Below are 20701 nucleotides of genomic sequence, written 5' to 3'. Positions count from 1 at the left end.
TTGGTATTTTTATGTATTTTTTTCTAAAACCTGCATTCATAACTAAAACAAATACCACATAAGGCTGACACAAATAATAAAAAAAATCCATATTAATTTACATGGGTTTTGGATGCTTTTCTCATTTACTGTGTTTCTGTCGATTCATGTATTCATGTATATATTTTATAGATATGTGTATGATATGTACACATATCACACGTATTTATAGATATGTGTATGTGTATGTGTAGATATGTGTATATATATAGAGATAGATAGATAGATAGATAGATAGATAGATAGATAGATAGATAGATGGATAGATAGATCTAAAAAGATGAAGGATTAAGTTTTAATCTGGTTTTTGAACACACTATGCACAAACCGTCTTCTTTCAAATGCCTCTAGATAATCATCCATTGATACAATGCATAACCTTCTTCTGCTCACATGAATGGAAAGCAACACAACAGACATGTCACATGAATCAGCAATACATTTCATTTTTGACTTGAACTTTCATTCAAGATTCATTTCAAGATTTACTGCATATTAGACAGGCTTGAATCATAAGGTGTTCTTTTATACTAGCAGGTTCTGCACTATTTTCAAGATCATTCTCATTAAATGCAATCCAGATAAATTTGGAGCTCCAGTGAGAAAGGCCCTGATGATTTTCCACAATGACAGATGATCCAGTGTTTTAGCACTTTTTTTTATTATTTTTTTGACCGGAACACGGATCATGGTGGGACAAAAGGTGGTTGCTCCTCAGGTTTCTGCTTTATTTAAAGTTTATTGCAAATTGATTTCATCAAGGAACAACAACAAAATAACACATCTAGGCCTACTTAAGAGGAAGAAACTACTCTGCATAAAAAAAGCATTTTCTCTTTTACACATACTCACACACACTTCATGTAGGCACCATGTTGATGCTGCAGCCAAATATACAGCGTTTTTTTTTCACCCCTTTGGCAATTTTATAAATGCTCTTTTTTTTTTTTTATCAATCCCACACACCATTATTCACTAAATGATTAATTTTCTCATTTCATGAAAATGCAAAAATGACCTCTTGGAAGTTGCAGAGTTAAGACAGGATGAACAGCGCCTGACGAGCAAATCTCACATTTGGTTCGCCGTGTTCTGACCGAAAGGCTCGCTGGTCACTTCAACATGTCTGGCTAATGCAGATTGTTAAATAAGTGTTTGGGAGTCGGAGCCACACAATTAGAAACCGACTAGCCTTGAATCCTTACTCGTGCACTCCGGCTTGCAACCACACATCTGCATTTACTCAGCACACACACACACATATGGCACCGAATGAATACATCTGCATCTGAGAAACAGACTGGACTCCCAAAGCAAGAGGGTCGTCGCAGAAACAAAACAAAACAGCGAAGTGGAAAAAAAAAAAAAAAATCACAATTTGTTGAGGCAACGTAAGAGAACAACGCACCGGTAATAATAGCAATTTTAAAAAGTCATGTATGAATGTAATATATATCAGACATGCAGGCAGTTTGGTTCGGATCCACTTCACTTCACGACGACACAATACTCTTGAGGCACCAAACCACCACGACACCCATGTTGAGGATCCCGCAGACGGAGGGTCCTGCCAACCCTCCCTTCTCCCAGGTGGGTCAAAACATAAAAAAGCAGAGTTCATAGATTTTTTTTAAACAACGTTTGTCTTGAGCTCCAGTTTTCATTGCAGGGAACTGCAAAAAAAAAAAAAAAAAAAAAAAAATCACAGGACATAAATATATGAATCAGGTAGTCCCATGGCAAAAAAGCGTGCAAACAACAGATGGGAGCTTCTCTTCTTCTGTGCTTTTTTTCCAGGGAAAAAAATCTGGATCACCATCGGTTTGTTTTGTCTTGACAGATCGGACACAACCGGTCCATCGAGGGGGAAAAAAAAAACCAACAAAGAAATTTTGATTTTTTTTTCTCAAAGCTATTTGGTAGTGTTGTATTGGCCATTTGGCGCCTGGCGGCGTCCAGATCCTCTGATTGCTTCTCACCGTAGCACTGTGACAAACCTTGTTTTGAGTCTTGGCGAGAAATCAGCTTCTCACACAACCCAAGGTGAGGAGACCTTTATAAGGGAACCCCGTGTCCGAGGGATAGTTCCTGACCCATCGTTTCGTGACCCCTCTCCTAATGAGCTGACTGTTGCTAGGTTACCTTTCAAATTTGCACATTTTTTGTTACTTTTTGGTCATTGTGAAGTTCTGACTGGTTATAAACTGTGCGAGTTCAGGAATATTAATTCGAATGTAGGACGAGAAAACAACCGCCGCCCGCTCCCTCTTACTTTTCTTTTTATCGCGTGTCGTCTGATATTTAAATTCACAATGCAATTTTTTTTTCTTCATTTGCTAACATTGAGCATTTTTTTTTTTTTTTTGTGAGTATGAAATTTAAAGCCAAACATTTGGCTTTAAATGTCATACCCAACAGAGGACCATTGGCTCCCAGAAGTGACAAAAGGTGCTTTGCTTCACAGGAAGGCCTTCTTTGATTCGCCATTTTTATCAATGTTTGGCTGCTGGACTTTGGCTCTAGATATATTCATTTGCATCACCAGGCGGCGTCTTTCCTCTAAACTTAAAGCCTCACATTAAATTTCTTTCGAAAAGTTTGCTGTTTAATTCTATGAAGAAAATTTTTAAGCCTGGAATTGACCAGTGGTAGCTGCTTGCAGAGAGCAAATCCTTGATTCCTTGAATGTCTAACTACCGTATTTTCACGACTATAAGGCGCACATAAAGGTCTTAGATTTTCTTCAAAATGTGTGGCGCACCCTATAGTGCAGTGCGCCCTGTGTGCGTAGTAGAGAACAGCATGAGAATGTTATAGGGGGAAGTGTGGGTGTTGATTGTACTGTATATAAAAGAACGGGTATGTGCATTATGCTGGACATTGTTGTTTTAACAACCCTGAAAACATCGCCGACAAACATGCAGCCCAGCCGCATCACCAACATGGACGAGGTGCCGCTCACTTTCGAGCCCATGCTCGGGCTAAACGTGTCCTGCTGGCACTGTTGTTCGAGGTTTCGCAAAAGCCGCCATCATTTTCGAGGAGCCGCTCGGCACGGAAAGTGACTCTGACAGTGAAGAAAGTGAACCTGGCATGTTTGATGGAGATTTAACGCAGCTGTTCAAATCAGAAACAGAGGCTGAGGACTTCGATGGGTATAATTGATGACGATTTCCGGTAAAAAAATGTGAATACCAAACTTAGTTTAGCTCTATTTTTAAATACACAAACTTGTATGCTTGTGTGTGTGTGTTGTTGTTGTAAGGCGGATGTAGTAGAGGACACCATAAGAACGTTAAAGGGGGAGAGTGGGCGTGGATTGTATATAAACCCCGCGCCCTATAATCAGGTGCGCCTTATGTGTGTGTTAAATACAGTAATGACACACACAACTGAGATTGCGCCTTATGGTAGTGAAAATACAGTATGTTGATGGCGTCCACCTGATATACCAATGCTATACCAAGCTTGTGCGTAGAAATTGACGGTTTTGGCTTTGAAAGCAACGATGCTTGGACTCAATTGAGAACATGACTGTAAAAAAATATCAGCCACGTGGCGATTGACGCATGTGAACTTTCAGAAGAACTTCAAAAGTGTCCGTTTCCCTTCTCTTCGCGCTTAAAGACAGGAAGTCTCCGTCTTCAGTCGGCATAGTGCATGATGGACTCCACGTAGTTCCCGGGGAAGAGGCCGGTGGTCGCGTTCATCACCCCCTCGAACCAGCCGTCTTCGTTTTTCTTCACAACGTATATGATGGCTCCCTCCTGGAAGGACAACTCGTCCTCCTTGTCAGCCGTGTAGTCGTAAATGGCCACAACTAGGGGGCGACATTCCAGAAAATGAACTTGAACAAGGGACATCGTTTCATTTCACGAGAGGACCTCTATTCCATTGAAAATCCTACATTAAGGATAAGAGATGCCTGACTGTGGTACTGAAGGTAGCAATAGCATAATGCTGGGGTTACACGTTACAATTTTCCAGTAGCAGACTTAAAACTGGAAGTCTGAAGGAGATCTCAAGAGTCTTACTGGGGTTGCAAAGCGCTCCCTCCATCTTGGTCATTAAGTTTAACCCTCATATTATGTTAAGGGTCAATTTGACCCGTTGGGTCAATGGGTGAAAGGGGTCAAATTGACCCTTAACATAATAAGAGGGTTAAGCTGGCAGTGTTTACAGCCTTCGTGCAGATGTAGCTCAGTCTTTGTCTAGTATTGGGGCTTACGACAATATCAATGTGTTTGCTATTATATAAACCTTGACAATTTGTATTTTATTATATTTTATTGTATTTCTTATTCTCCCTCCTTCCTACAATTACCTATTACTGTTATGTTTTTGCTTGAAACTCTGGCACAACTTTCCTTCGGGATAAATAAAGTTGTTCTCATCTCATCTCATCTCATTGTTGTCTTTGTGTTATGTCACCGTAAAGACTGAATCAAGAACCAATAGCTGAGCTCCAACTAAACCGAAAACAGGAAACCTAGTATCAGCATGACGGGAAAACATTGCATGACATGAAAAGACAGTTGCAGTCTTTTCAAAATCTTTGCAAAGTTTTTAAATGTAAGATCGACTGTCTTTAATCTTTAAATCTTTGTACTTTTTAAGACCTTAAAACACTTTATAGCCTTGACTTTGACACTTTATAGTTTTGTTTGTATTTCTTATTCTCCCTCCTTCCTACTATTATTTATTATTGTTATGTTTTACTTGAAACTCTGGCACAACAATTTCCTTCGGGATAAATAAAGTTGTTCTTATTCTTATTCTTATTTAGTCTCAGACTATGCTAAGACTAGGCTGAGACTTAAACCCTAAAAACTAGTCTTAAATCTGAGCTGGTGTAAGATTATAAATTTACACGAGTCTTTTCAAAATCTTTTAAAAGGCTTCAGGTTTAAGCCAAGCATTAGTTGTATTAGTAGTGGTAGCAGAAGTAATGCAGTTCACCTTTCTCCAAGTAGCTCCTCGGCGCCCATGGAGGATCCTCCTCGGCATACGGGTCGTTGTACACCACTGCCGAGTCCTCGTCCTCCTGAGGCGGGGGCAGAGGCTCCTCCGCCGCGGCCTGGTCCTCAGGAGCCAGGTGAGGTGGGGGAATGACGTCCGAAACTGAGAGTCAGACACGCAAGATAATAAACCATTAAAAACAAACAAACATGCAGTTTCATCTTTTGGCCTGTAGGGGGCAGCACCGAGGCAAACTCGCAGTTACTTGGAGTTTGTGTCACCACTTCAACGTCGAGTTCAACCGACTCTCTGGGACTCATCACCTGAATACAAACATGATCTCCAATCCAAATGTGTGCTGCACGGTTGGTCAACGCTAGCTAATTTAGTTATGGTTCTGACCCAGATTCCACGGCTCGGATTCTTTCTCTACTCACTGGACTCCTGAACCCGTGCGACGAAGCCCATCAGAGGAAGCTGAGGGGTGAACTGGAGGAGCGAAGGGGGCGGGGGTGACGCTGCAAACACACACACACACACACACACACCTTTACTCGCGCTAATCCTAACAATATCATCACATTGTCTGCAAACCTCAGCACCCGTTCGTCTGCATACCTGGGCTTTGGTTGTAGTACGGGCCACCGTTGACCTGGTTCTGTATTGCGATTGGCTGACCGGTGACGGAGGGCGGGCGGCGGTAAGGCAGTGACCCCCCCACCTGTGGAGTCTGCTGTCTGGGCTGGGGTCGGTTCATGCTGTAGAACTGTGGTACAATTGGACCTAATACACAATGATGCTACCGTTAGCCAAAAAAAAAAAAAAAAACACTTGAGCTGTCTTTGAATCTAACTTTTAAGATGACCAAGTCAATATGACCTACCAACAATAACAGTGTTACATATATACATACATAGATACATGTATATTTACATAGAGATATAAATTTTTTTTGTTCGTGAGTGGCGTATAAGTGGCGTTTAAAAACACTTTGTGGTCTAACAAAATCATGGAAAAACATGAGCATGAAAAATATGAACTCCGTCGCTAACTTAAGTTTAGCGATAAAGTGTATTATAGTGTGCAAGGTAGCAAATACATAAAGTGTGTAGTGAGTAAGTTAAGTGATAGTAAAAGTAAATAGGCTTAATAACATAAGTTGATTACCTTAAATTCTCTTATTATGCATTATTATTATTCATTCATTATTTGTTATTTGCATTTTTCATATAAACACAGTGTTGAAACAAATTAATAGCATTTCAATTCATTTGAATAGGGAAATTTGATTTATGTACGAGCAAATTCAGTTACGAGCTCGGTCACAGAACCAATTAAACTTGCAAGTCAAGGTATTTCTGTATATTGTTGCACAGTCCTGACAATACAACAGTAATGGGATAGAGAGCTCAGATTGGTTGGACTGTATGTCAATCAAATGCCAAATACCACAGCGGGGATGGATGATAGGCTAACGACTATTTTTTTTTTTTTACTAACATGCGATCTAGTCATGCAACTTGTACTGTGGTGTATTCACGTGCTTTAACATTGCACACTGTGCGTGGCATATTTATTTTGAATCCGCGTTCGGACCGATTGGCTTTGCGATTGACCGGTGGATGGCGATCGGCGTGTTGGGCACCCCCGGTTTTTGCAGCTACTAGCGACCGTTTCCCTCCTCTTGCACAAAACCTTGGTTTATAAGTTGTTAAAAAAATACAGCGACACCGACTTTAAATCCTTTTTTCTGTTCAGCTTGCGAGAAGGAGAGTTGTTTCGGAGGCAAGTGGGGTGAGGGAGAGGAGAAACTCACCTTCAGCAGGTGATGGAGAAGAGGAGGAGGAGGAGGAAGAGAGAGGACGAGCAAGAGGGCACGGGTCTTCGGGTAAAACGGCCGACTGTTCGTGGGGAAGGCCGGCGGCGGAGGAGGGGTCGGAGGGAGGGGAGGTGCTGGGGGCGGAATCGGGGATCGCGGAGGAGGCGGGGTCGGGGAGCGTGGAGGAGGCGGGGTCGGGGGGGCGGGGAGGGGCCGGCGTCTGACTGGAAGTGCGGTGGTGGAGGCGGGGAGTCGGCGTGCTGTGGCGGCTGCGTTAGCGTCGCGTTGGAGGAGGAGGACGAGAAAGATGACGGGGTCGGGGAGGGGGAGGAGTTAGGAGCGGTGGAGGAGGAGCTAGCCGGTCCGGCAGTCGGGGAAACTTGAGGGGAAGAAAGAAGAGGAAGTGAGGAAAACGACACGAGGAAGTGAAGGACAGTCCAAGCAGGGAGTGAGTGGGGGAAAACATAAAAATGACAGAGTCAACCCGCCTAAGAAGGATATTGCATCTCATATATCTCGGCCTTGATGGGCGATGAAGCAATATTTGCCGTGAAAAGACTGGTTGATTTAAACCCAAGCGCAGATTTTATGAAGCGGTCACAGTTTATCTCGAGGCAACCGAAACTAATATCGACGGCAGGTGTGGATGGGGTTTGAATATGCAAACATCCTTGAGTTGGCAGACTGTCACTCAATGGCGTGCGGGTGTTTGGCACCTGGGAAGTTGGAGGGTGGGGATGGCGTCGGCACGGCGATGGGAACGCCGACGCAGCCGCTGCCGCTGTTCTCCCTGCTGCTGCTGCGACTGCTGCTGCTCGGGTGACTACCTCCACTGCTGCCGCTACACACACACACAAACGCACACAAAGTGAATACATTAGTGCTTTATTTAATGCTACCTTTGCCACGCTGAGCCAGTTTGAAGAATTAAAAGAGACAGAAATGTCGGCCCTCATTTATCAATCTTGCATAGAAACAAGTAGATCAGTGGGATCATCGCGGAGAATTGTTGCGTAAGACCTGATGTGAAATGTGGTTGAAACATCCACCGATGACAAATTAAATGAGCCCGATTTTTCTTCGAGAAAAAAAAATCTTTTATTCTGGCTCGTTTTGATAAATGAGGGCCGTGATGTCAGACGGAAACTAGCAAATGAGAAAGAGGCAGCGACAGAAGCAGGCGGATGGAGATGCGAACAACGGAGCAACAGATCGGCCGGCGGCGGAGGGAACGACGGAGGGAACCGTAGAGCGACAGCCGCGGGAACTCTGTGACCTGGACATCAGGAGCAGAGGAAATCAGCGACCTCATTGGCCGAATCCACGCGCAGTGGGCGGGGCCAATGTCTGAGGCAGCCGCTTGATTGGGCCTAGGGGATCTCTGGCAGAACGGCGATTTTGAAAAGTACAAAAAGTCAGAATAGTGCATAATGGTTCAAAAAAACTTGAAATTAAGGTGTATTTTAAAAATATAAAATATATATATATCAATTATATCATGTAATTTCAAAGTTTATTTGTTTATTTCATCAAATTATATTGTATTAATATCTGTGGGAGAAATGCAACTTGAGAAAGAGGAAAAGAAAAGTGGAAAAGTTCAGCTTGTGAACTGGATGAAGAAATATTGGAAATAACTTCCAGATGCAGAATATTTCAGCCGAATTAACAAACCTCGACAGGGTTCGTCACCTGAGCTCGAAATCAATGGAACCGATTTCTTTACAATCGACCATCATTTTAAAAATCTGTAACTAACGATGTTGAATTCTATATAAAAAAACAAAACAAAAAAACCAATTCGAGTGCATTTTGATTCGCAACGGAAAAAAGTTGCATTTTTGTTTCCCGGTCCAGAGAAGCAACAGGCCTCACCTGTCAAACATCTGAGGAGGAGAGAAAGTAAATCCGTGTGGTGAGAAGACCATCAGTTAGTCAGTTAGTTGATGCTGCGAGGATGGAAGCAGAAGGCTCAGTGTTTTTTCCGGCTATTTACCCCACGGCGTCAGAAAATCATTGCCGTGTGAGATATTCCGATATCTAATGAGGATAAAAACTGTCCAAGATTTGGTCCTTCGTGTCTGGATTCACAAGGCGCTCTCAGCTGGGACCCTGCAGAGACGCCCCTGCGGTGTGAATGACATTCAGAGAATAAGCTGCTTGGTGCATTTTTCCAGGCAACTTTTCAAACTAGATTACTATCATCATTCCGTTGTTGAATTTAAATTTGTGACCGTTTATGGTCAATGATTTATGGCTCAATAACTGGGCCCTGCGCTTTACTGCGGGGTTTCAATGCAAGTTACAGTTTCCAATGGAGCGACAAACCCAGAAGAAACACTGAGCGGCGGCGGTTCGCGGACGAAAAGCACAAAGCGGAGGCGAAGCCGAGGTCATTTGAGTCGGCGGTGAGGTGATCACACACGGGAGCACATTTTCAGAGGGAAACTGGGACAAAGTGACGCCTGATCAACTCCATGGTGGCGAATTTAGCCGTTTGCGCTCTCAATTCTTAATTTCCCTGTTTCCATCAAATGCCCAAATATTTGCCCCTCGTTATGTCTCCTCATGAAAATCAGAAATAACACGGATGGAAGCGCAAAGGAGGTTATGCAGAAGCTGCAATCATGATATTTCAGGGTGTTTTCGCACCTCCAGTTTAAACAGGACTCTTGTTACGTTCCCCGCCAGATTTGAAACTGGCGTAAATAGACCACAGGAGTGAAAACACCCTTTTCAGGACATGCTGGCTGAAGATCTGCCATGTGATATACTGGGCATGTAGCTTCCTTCCAACAGCCATGTTGTCACGGCGACATGGCTACCTGTAGGTTCGAGGGCGGTGGTTTAGGGTGGCTGTGCGGACCGGACTTGGGAGCTGCCCGCCTGTTATACTATTTCTGGTTGGGCTGGACACGTAATCATTGGGTACCACTGGGGGGCGAACTGGTTCCAGTGTCCTGTAGGGGGAGTTCTTCCTGTACATGCAAGAGGTGAGGTGGAGAACACGTTATCACGGAGGTTAATTTGCCCGATGGCGGCGGAGCACCTCCTCCCCAACCTATTAACCTGGAACGAAACATCAATGTAAATTCACGACACGAACGATGCCGAACTCAGTTGTAGTCACTTGTTCGGATCTAGTCCAGGATCCACCGGTAAAAGTGCATATCTTTAACTTTATTAAGTAATACAGCACGTCAAAACAAAGATACCAAATTTGTAACCGTATGACCGTGTCATACCTGTGCATCATCTGGTTGACTCAGTATGACCAACAAATATACCAAAAAAAAGAAGGGTTACAGGTCTGGGAGTTTGGTACCAGCAATGTATGGTATTAGCTATACCACCTGTCCTGCGTTCAGAGTTGTGAGGAGGGGCTGGAGCCTCTCCAAGTGGTCATTGGGCAAAGGCAAGGTACCCCCTGGGCCGGTTGCCTGTCAATAACAGGGTGACATACAAAGAGATACTACCAGTTTACCCTCCCATTCACAGATCATATATAGACATACATCCAAGAGCAAGCAAACTCCACAAAGAAAGCCCTCGAAAATGGAACCAGGCACCTTCTTGCTGTGAGGCAGAAGTGCAAACCACTACGCAAACCTTGATGCCCGGTACAATATGCTGCTAGTATCAGGACAAAATTAATAGGGGTTTCCCGCAAACACCAAATACTGTCACATTTCATAGCCCGCAACACAAGGCAGGGGTACCCAAATTTTGGGTACCCTAAAAAACCCAAAATTTGAAAAAATGGGTACAACTTGATGTCCTGACTTGTTCGGTTTCGTGGAATCTGGTTGAAATTACCCTATTGCAGTATTGAACCTGGAACTAACAAAGCCTATAGGTTAGTGCCACTAAAGCAATATTAATCAGATAATAAATTATATAAAAGACGGAAAAAAAAATTAGTTTTCAGAAACATCAGGAAGATTTTTCAACACGCAAACCACAACCAAACAAACATGAATTGAAAAAAATACAAAAATGAAAATGCAGTAAAAATTGAAAGTGTATCAAAGCTCAGTTCGCTAGATGTAGCCTTGAGTTTGATCCATGTGTCCTAAAACAAAGCCTTGGTTCACCAAAAAGAAAGAACACCCAGATACAAGATCGCAAATGTAGTGTACGACGTTAAGTGCAATGTAGAGTGTAATGACCTCTTTATTGGAAAGGCAAAACAACCTCTGCACAAACATACGGCCCAAACACAGGAGAGCCACCTCTTCAGATCAGACCTTCACGGTCCACTAACACTCTAAGGACGAGGGACGCTCTTTCAGTTCCAAGACAGATGAATACACCAGATCCCTGTAACTCACCCAGAGAGATCAAAAACCCAAACCAAGCACTGGGGACTACCGCCAAAGTCCAAGCCCAAGTTAACCAACAGACTTCTTCTGTTTTACGCTATCTACAACTTACGATTACAAAATCAGAATTCAACTCAGGTGAGTCCAAAGAGTTCGTACTTTTGTTCTCCAAATGGCACCAACACAAACATAACAACCCCTATCAACCAAGTTCCTTGCAAAACTCACTTATTAACATAACAAATCTTCTTGACTTGGACCAGCGTCCAACCGCAACCCAACCATGAACTCCCCATGGTCTACTAGAATTGAAGAAGAAAAAAAAGGACATTTAATCCAATTGCCACGACAAGATTTGATTGACCTCAACTTGGATGACGGAGAGCCTTCATAGACACGTTCTGGGGATTCAATGGGAAGTCAACGCCTGTCCTGAAGGAATGTAGCTTATCTGCTCATGCGGGGTTTTTTGGGTTGAGATCACCACACACACACAGACCACTTTCATCTCGGGTCGGACAAAGATGGAGATCATTTGAAAACGTAACCAGTGAAATATGAACTTCCATAAAGACACATTCCGACGCATCTCAGCCACCACATTTTCCTCTTGAGCACGTTTCAAGCATCTGCGACTGTGGTTTTCGAAGCCGGAATGAACCAAAAGCCGGAAAAGGACCCACAGCTGTCTGAAATTTCAGTCGAAAGGCACGTAGGCTTTTACGGGACTGATCCGACACGCTCTATGTTGAGAGGCATCTATCATCTACAACCTCCTAATTTCAACTGTCTTTCATTCAGTCATTGTCTACACATCTTACGCTGCACTCAGGGACGCGGAGGCGCTGAAGCCTATCCCAGCTGTCATTGGGTGAGAGGCAGTTCATCCTGCCAATCACAGGATAGAGACATACTACTATAAACCCTCCCTTACCACCTCATATAGAACAAATTTGTCAAACTCAAGGTCCGGGGGCCAAATGTGGCCCGCGAGAGCGTCTTAAAAGGTCCGATTGTGTTAAAATAAATAAATAAAACGTGTGCATTGACCATAAACTACATTTTCCACGATTCATGCCGATCATGTTAAGTGACAGCAATCCCGCCAAAAGACTGCAGTGTATCCACAACAATGCCATTTTTAACAAATTATATTGAGAAATACAAATGATCTCTAAATGTCCAGGAAGAGAAAAGTAGGCTGTTTCAATAAAGATGGGAAGGTCAATACATGTTTGTGCTTTGAGGAAAAAAAAAACGGTATCTCTTTGGTGTTTTGAGGCAGCGTCAGTTGTCAGAGAGTACAATCATTTTGGATTTGAATGAGTAATACATTGTTATTAACATTAAGAAGTAGCTACATTTATTTGACATTATATTTGGTTGCATTTAGTTACATTTCTACTGTTACCATTACAGGTGGCATTTTGAGGGCAACAAATATGCTGATGACATCCTTGATATAGAGACATGCAACTCATGCATCCCTCCTTACTTTCAACCTAAATAATAATTTTTGTCATTATTCATACCGCTAGAGACATACAAGTCATACAAGACATACAAGAGACATACAACTATTTACTCATCTGGCTTATTTAGGGTATCCAAGGGAAATCTGCAATTTCCCTCTAAATTATCATAAATGGTTATCGGGATGGGAAAATATACTTACTGTCAAAAATACAATTTTTATTCTAATTGCACAGTACTGTTTTGCACGGTGTGTAAAAATAGCAGTGCTATTTAACTCGGCGCAAACTTCGTGAGCTGTTCCGGGAAAATAGCTCCTCTCTCTCCGTATTTGTGTTAGAGACTTAAATGCAAGCACTTTTTTGGCTAAGTTTATGAAGACGCGTGCTGTTTCTCCAAAATGTTAAGGGTTATGAATATAGCTGCGAGTGCTTGAGCGTGGCTAAATTTGGTTTAACGCTGTTCAATGTTCGAACCGCTTCATCTCTAGCTTTTTTTGTTACGTTGGTACTCTGAGAAAAAAAAAATGCCGTTATCATATCCTTTCCTGCATAGGGATATGAGAATTAGAAAAAAAATAATAAGAATAAAAAAAAGAAAGGATTGTGATCAGGAATCTGAAAAAATGGACAAGAAAAAGGACCATCCAGGTCTGTCAGAAACAACACATTCTTTTGAAGTCCTTTAAGAATTTATGAAGTCCTCAAAGTCATCATGCTAAAATCAATTAAGGAAAAATAAGTACAAATTATTATTTGGAATAAGTATTTATTTGCGAACGTAAAGCTATGATATATGTTGTGTCCACCATATTACTTGCCTGTCGTATATCATTCAACCCGCCCTTTTTCTGACATGAGGTTCCAGCTGGATACAATTATGCAAAAAAGGAAATGAGCCATTAGAGGAGAAGCGACTCGACCCAAAATTAAAATGATGCTTGAAATTGGATGGGAGGTATTTTTTGTGTGTGGTTTTTTTTTTCCTCCTTCTAATTGTAACGAAAAGGATTTGGCCTGTTGGAGCAAAATGTCAGAGCTTCTGCAGTGTTTGCTCACTGTCTCTACAGCCGTCGGGTACATTAATCTTATTTTTTAGGAGGGGTCAAGTAATGTCTCATTTCTCTATACTTTTGCCTGTTTTATGCACCAATAAAAAAAATAAAACTCTGACACACATTTAAGATTCAGTGTCAGGAAACAGGCGGACAACCAGCAGGAGGAAACACTGACACCACCAATATGGTCAGCCAACACCGACCCTGCCAGCTGGCATGTCATGCAATTACACGCGTGCACACACACACACACATACGATATCGGACCATCATATCTGTGTGATGAAGCAAACAGAAACCTGGACAGGAGGAAACAAGCAGAACCACTGAAGGAAGGGAAGTTTTTTTTTCCTGATTGAATACACACTTGTTTATCTCATCAAGGAAAGGACACCTAATAGGAGGGTTGAGTGTAATTCACAGCTTCGCCACTAGAGGGCGCTGCATCTCACGCCTTAAGCAACAAGTTGGTGATTTTCCCCATTTAAATCTGCAAAGAAAGTCTAATAATTCAGACACAAGCGCAAAAGTCCAAAAATCCGATGCACAAAATTGGAGATGAAAACTCCCATTGCCGAGTAAAATGCCAACTTTGAACATTTAACACACAGCTGGTCAGCTCTTGACATTTTCCGGGGATGTTTCAGACGTGTAATAAGCTGAGCAACAGCTGTGTTGGATGTTTCAGTTTATCAGGCATGAAGACACAAGCTGCTGCCTTATATCCGGGTGATTCGGGAGTTGAAAGTCGGAAAACCAGGGTGAGAAATAAAGAAAATTGAATTTTCAAGGTTATCAACAATGAAAAAAACAGGAAAGATCATGTCAAACATGTCATTTTAGTCACGCTACAGTCGATCAGGCTTAGCAAAAGCAGAAACAACATCACCTCAAACACGTAGCTCATTCAACCGTGGCTCTCCCACCCTCAATCTTGCTAACTGCAACCTCCCACTTTTTTCTTTTACTGAGTTCCTCCCCTTTATGTCATAGTTCTCATCCCCCTTTATTTTATAACTTATGTCACCGCCAAGACGGACTTTTTTCGCTTTGTGCAGGCGTAAGCCATGTTCCCCTCTAAATCAATTTTATAAAAAAACACACAGAAATGAAGCGCAAACAGATAAACTAAGCCTCACAGAGTGAAGGTGTTTCTGCTTTTTTTAAAGACCTTCCATTCCAACACCTTCGCTCTTGCGCTTCATTTCTGTATGTTTTTTTATTACATTTTTAGTGATTTAGAGGGGAACATGGCTTACGCCTGCACAAAGCGAAAAGTCCGTCTTGGTGATGACATAAGTTAAAAAATGAAAGTGGGATGAGGAACATTATTATGACATAAAGGGGGAGGAACTCAGTCAAAGAAAAAGGTGGGAGGTTGCAGTTGGCAAGAGTGAGGGAGGGAGAGCCACGGTTGAATGACCTACATGTTTGAGGAGACGGAACACAACAAGCTTTCACAATGCATGACGTTATTCCTCCGAGTCTACGTGTATGTGTGTGTGTGTGTGTGTGTGTGTGTGTGTGCCCGAGTGATGTCATCCCCTCTGTCTAATAACCTCGCCGCAGGATGCTTCCACTGCAGACAAACACAACCGCAGCATGTTCGTAACACATCGGCCCGCTTTGACCCATTTTATGTTCGCGTGAAAAGTCAAGGGAAAAGTCCTGGATCCGTCCGATGCCCTTCACAAAAGAAAAAAAAAACCCTGATGGACTTTTATCAGGATTGTCAACAGTTTCTGATAGTCATTCACACGTCATATAGTCACATGACACCATTCACTCCTCTTACTCGTACGTCTGGATAATGCAGGGTCTCCAATTAACCTCCAGTCGGAATCTAAACAAGAAAAACCTTTGAGGCGGAGGCTGTGACCACTTCGCCACTGTGCCGCCGATAAAGCCGAAATCGATATAAATCAGAAATGCGGAGGCGACACAACAGGTCAACACCAGGGATTTCCTGGAGCTTTTGCAATAAAAGCAACAATCGACTGAAGGCATCTTTGGAAGCCCCGAAACAAGGACGGGAAGGGAAAAAAATTTCATTCACTCACTCAATGGATGAGTAAAAAGCCAATTTTTTTTTTTTTTTGCAAATATAAATCATAAATCCAGATCTGATTAGTTGTGATTGGCTGGTCCCTCAATCTTGAAATTCTCACAGAACCTTTGAATGTACCGTATTTCCCGCACTATAAGGCGCACCTAAAAGCCTATAATCCTCTCAAAAAAACGACAGTGCGCCTTATAATCCAGTGCGCCTTATATATGGATCGATATTGAGCCGCAAGAGGTCTCGCAACTACGGGAAGGAGCCACGAACTCCATTTTCTCCCATAGAAGAAGTGGCGCGCCGTGCATACTGGGATATCTGACTGCGCAAAGTGTACATTTTCATTTCCATTTGTGTGTAAAGACCCCAAAACTGGTCATTTCAAGAGACACGCTTACGACTCAGAGCTGAAACTCAAGGCTATCATTCACGCGGTATAACATGGGAATAGAGTAGCAGCGAGAGAATTCAACAGAATCAATGGTGCAGAAGTGGAGGAAGCAACAAGATGACCAAGTAAAGACTAAACAGAGTTTCCGAGGGAACAAAGTGAGATGGCTACGGTTAGAGAACAAACACGGGAACTTAATATCAATGAATTTAGAGGCGGTCCTTCTTGGTGCTTTCATTTTATGAAACGCTTTGAACTGTGACAAATTGATTGGAAATGGCATTGTTTTAAACAACAGCGGCGCTAATAGCAGCAAGAGCTACCGGTACGTACGGTATCATAGTTGTGAATGCACTAACTTGTTCTGGAGTGTGAACAGAGTTGTCAGAACGTTGGTTTGTATTCTATTAATAAAGTTTGACTGACTTATCTTGTTCATTCTCATACTCTCGTTGCCACATCGACTTTGATTACAACCGAAACGCCATCCACACTTCTCCGTTCTGCAAAGAGGGTGAGTGTGTGTGTGTGTGTGTGTGTGTGACATTTCCTACCCCAAGATGCTCCTGCCTGCTCGGGGAGGGCTGGGTGGTTTCTGGTTAGGGGGGTTGGACCTGGATAGACCCCCTCCTAGTTTGGGGTTCTGCTGACCATTCACCTGCCAGACAAAATAAATAAACAAATAAACAAACAAATAAATAAATAAATAAATAATGGGGGGGATATATATATATATATATATATATATATATATATATATATATATATATATATATATATTTATTTATTTTTTTAAATTTATTTTTTTATTTTTTTTATTAATTTATTAAATTATTTTTGTTTTGTTTATTTTTATTTAATACATTTATTAGATTATTTTTGTTTTGTTATGACAAAAAATAAAAAATATAATTAAAAAAAAGTCACATGAAAAAGTGTGCTTTTGAACATCCACATCCGACAGAAAACACGACTGGTTCAATCCGTCAACATATAAACCCCAACTTTCTGACGGTTAGGGAAAATTCTAGGAGTCGATATTTCAAAAAAGCTCAAAAAAAGGAGGAACCTTCCACTTTGCATTCCACAAGGGGAATTTGCAAACAGGATGACGCGCAGGTTGTTTTGCACATTTTCCTGCTGCTGTGGAATCAAAATAAAAGAAACATTTGGGCTCGCTGTCTGATTAATCTAAATCCATTTACTGGCTTCTCTTTATAATGCCGTTTTTGTGCTGTTTTCATGCAGAGGAATCGTGAATCCTTACCTTAAACCTCAACAACCACTGAACGCGTCAACGAGAGCAAAGAGAAGAGGAGGGAAAAGAAAGAGACAGAGGGGAGAAACGTCATCCGGGGGGGGCAAAAAAGCGCAAAATGCCAGAGTAACACTATGGCACACTAAGCGGCACTTCAATAAAACGTAAAACCTGAAAATATAACCAGATAATCGACTCCACCCGCTCATCACCTGAGTTTACTGAGACACACTGACTATTGGACCACTCCTGATCTGGGTGACTCCGATGGGTCACCTTTTTTTTTTTTTGAAAGTCCTATCCTTGTTCCCACCTTGACGCCGTGTCCAATGTCGTCCAGCACGTTGTAGTCGATGGGCTTCCTAATGTAGCGCACCGGCCTCTCCGGATTGGCCGGAGCGACGATCTTGTGCGAGCGGCACGTGTTCTTGTTGGTGGTCAAGATGCCGATCTCCCGCCTCGCCACCTTCTCCTTGTGAATGTCGACGGTCTGGAAGGACAAGAGGGTCGCGGCAGATTGGTTTTCATTCATCTGACAAAATGAAGACAATAACAAACCCCCCAAACTGTAACAATATATAGAAAAATAACGTGTTTCCGAAAATGCGAACCGCCATTACAAGCCTGCAGGGTAAATAAAGAGTGGAGCCATTGCTAGTCAATTGTTGTGCAGAACTTTGGCGAAGATGGTCCTCTTTTGTTTCTCTGCAGCTCCTTCAGACAAAGCAATACTTTTCTCATGACAACTGCTGGCTGACTGAGGAAATGTTACTTTTGCAGGCCCGTTAGCATAGTGGTTAAATGTGAATGTGAGTGAAGTGCACCCTTTTGTGTGTGACCCAATGAATGTTTAGTGTCACATTGGGGCAGCGTGGTAATCATCCTCGGAAACAAATATTCCCCCGCCGGAAATCAAACCTAGTGCAGGTGTCGGCAACTTTTACCACTCAACGAAGAAAAAACAAAATTACATTTCTATTTGCAACAAAACATATTGAAGTTCGAAAAAAAATTGGGGGTTGATGGTTACTTTTAAGCAAAATAGTCAATATCTATTTGAGTCCCTCTTCTATTTATGAATAATATAATTTTTTTTTTTTTAACTTAATTTGGCCGATTTAAATTATCTACCGGCAGCAAACCAAAAATTCCATCATCTGGCTGTATGCTGTCATTATTTTAATGATTCGTGAAGAAATTGAAATATATATGAAAGCATTGGTGGTTCAGTGGCAGAATTCTCGCCTGCCACGCGGGTTCGATTCCCGGCCAATGCAATAATAATACAAAATAACAATTTTGGGGGGGGGGCTGGCACAGGGGGGAAAGGTGATCATCTTTAGAACCGAAAATTCCTGGTTTAGTTCCCACATCCTCCTAGTGTGTCGAAGTGTTGTTGAGCAAAATACTGAACCCCCAATTGCTCCCCTGGCGGCTCAAAATGGCAGCTAACTAATCGTGGTTAATCGATGATGGGTTGAATGCAGAGAGGAATTTGACCTCAAGGGATTAATACAGTTACATAAAATAAATAAAAATACCTGCAGCCAAAAGTTAAGTCAAAGTGACAGACAGAGGTAAACATCCATTCACTCTCTTATTCATACAAGTCCTTCTCAAAAAATAGCATATTGTTATAAAGTTCATTATTTTCCATAATTTAATGATAAAAATTAAACTTACATATATTTTAGATTCATTGCACACCAACTGAAATATTTCAGGTCTTTAATTGTTTTAATACTGATGATTTTGGCATACACCTCATGAAAACCCAAAATTGCTATCTCAAAAAAATTAGCATATCATGAAAATGTATAATATATGAAAGTTTAATTTTTATTATTACATAATGGAAAAAAATGAACTTTATCACAATATGCTAATTTTTTGAGAGGGACCTGTGTATGCATGAACATGTATGCTGGAGGTCGCAGAGACGGGGATGTTGAGGTTTTCTTTGGGAGTGACCAGGATGGAAGCAGGAATGAGGGAGCAGCACATGTTAGATGTTTTGGAGAGAAGGTCAGAGAAGCTAGACTGAGATGGTTTTGGGATAGTGAATATATTGGTAGATAGATGCTGGATTTAGAGCTGCCAGACAGGAGGTCTAGAGGAAAACCAAAGTGAAGGTTTATGTACATAATGAGAGAGGATATGAAGATAGTTGGTGTGAGAGAGGAGGACACAGAGAATAGGGTTAGATGGAGAAGGTTGATTTGCTGTGGCGACCCCTGAAGGGAAAAGCTGAAAGGAAAATGAAGACAAACTAGAAGATATGTATATGAAGATATATGTATATGTATATGTATATGTATATGTATATGTATATGTATATGTATATGTATATGTATATGTATATGTATATGTATGCATGTGTGTGTGGTAGATAATTTTGATTTGATCATTTTAAGAGTAGCTTGCAAACGAAAAAAAAAGTGATGATATACAGACATGCAACAATTCACTCCCTCATTCACAGGTCATATAAACACATATAAACACTCCAATGAATGTTTTTGGATTGCAGGAGGAAATCAGAAATGTACAGGTCGGGGGGAAAAAGACATTGAGGGAACAACAGAAATTTTAGCTGGCACTATTTACACTATTTTGCAGTATTGTATCTTTTAAAATGTCTAAATGTTTGTGTAAAGTTGTTATTTCTATTATATATTGTCCAAAAAGTTTCACCCCACAGTACTTTAATTCAGCTGGCATGATAACAAGAAACACAGAGCCACAATTTGCATTACTAACTGTACAACACAAAAAGGCGACAGTGAATAGACTCCGCCGCACATTTTATAAATGAAGTCTCAGACAACGGCGGCTTTATTTGCACAACTAAACTTTGTTAACAGCGACACGGTTTTTGTCCCCGATGAAAGGACTGATTTCAATGCACACTGGGACATTTTGTTGGTCTGGAGGACAACGCCGCGTTCGAGGTGTGACTTGGACACAAACGCTTTCTTTGTGCGCCTGGGTGGGATTTCAAAATTTAAACTCTGTGTACCTCCTCAGGGAAGACAGCAGAACCGTCAATTTAAAACACTCAAAGTCCACCTGCTGTGTTTTTTGCAGGAAGACAGAGAAATACTGTCTGATGATGGATGATAATCTCTGTAATTCTAAATTATTATCCTCTCTCATAAACTGGGAGTATCTCAGGCCTTCATTTTTGTAGCCCAGTTGATTTTCCCAGTGTGTGTATGTGTTCTCAACTCGTCCATGAAGATAAGGAGAAGTTGTTGTCATTGAGAGCATCATCTGTGAGAAGGCAGGGGACATTTACGGGGATTCGCTGCTGCAAACGTCAAC

General features: G+C 41.8%; 1 protein-coding gene across 5 annotated transcripts in view; it reads right to left on the bottom strand.

Moving 5' to 3' along the window:
• Nucleotides 1–758: 758 nt before the first annotated feature.
• Nucleotides 759–20701, bottom strand: part of LOC147233188 (abl interactor 2-like) — a 50474-nt gene continuing 30531 nt past the window's right edge. Inside the window, exons 3-13 of one of the 5 annotated variants that reach the window (XM_086147770.1) lie at nucleotides 17691–17867; nucleotides 17387–17404; nucleotides 16674–16777; nucleotides 9643–9795; nucleotides 7534–7658; nucleotides 7008–7196; nucleotides 6815–6880; nucleotides 5617–5781; nucleotides 5436–5516; nucleotides 4999–5160; nucleotides 759–3859 (exon numbers count right to left, since the gene is read on the bottom strand). In XM_086147770.1, coding sequence (XP_086003896.1) covers nucleotides 3684–3859; nucleotides 4999–5160; nucleotides 5436–5516; nucleotides 5617–5781; nucleotides 6815–6880; nucleotides 7008–7196; nucleotides 7534–7658; nucleotides 9643–9795; nucleotides 16674–16777; nucleotides 17387–17404; nucleotides 17691–17867 — 1416 coding nt within the window. In that variant the 3' untranslated portion in view covers nucleotides 759–3683. Of the gene's footprint in view, nucleotides 3860–4998; nucleotides 5161–5435; nucleotides 5517–5616; nucleotides 5782–6814; nucleotides 7197–7533; nucleotides 7659–9642; nucleotides 9796–16673; nucleotides 16778–17386; nucleotides 17405–17690; nucleotides 17868–20701 lie in introns of all 5 variants that reach the window. The other 4 variants (XR_015106254.1, XM_086147766.1, XM_086147768.1 and 1 more) reach the window with 4 other exon arrangements.

This window comes from Fistularia commersonii, chromosome 6 (assembly GCF_037954325.1).
Source record: "Fistularia commersonii isolate RoL2024-O1a breed Wild chromosome 6, RoL_Fcom_v1.0, whole genome shotgun sequence".
Lineage (NCBI taxonomy): Eukaryota > Metazoa > Chordata > Actinopteri > Syngnathiformes > Fistulariidae > Fistularia > Fistularia commersonii.
The sequence above is the reverse complement of the archived record's forward strand: the minus strand, read 5'-3'. Positions and strand labels throughout refer to the sequence as shown.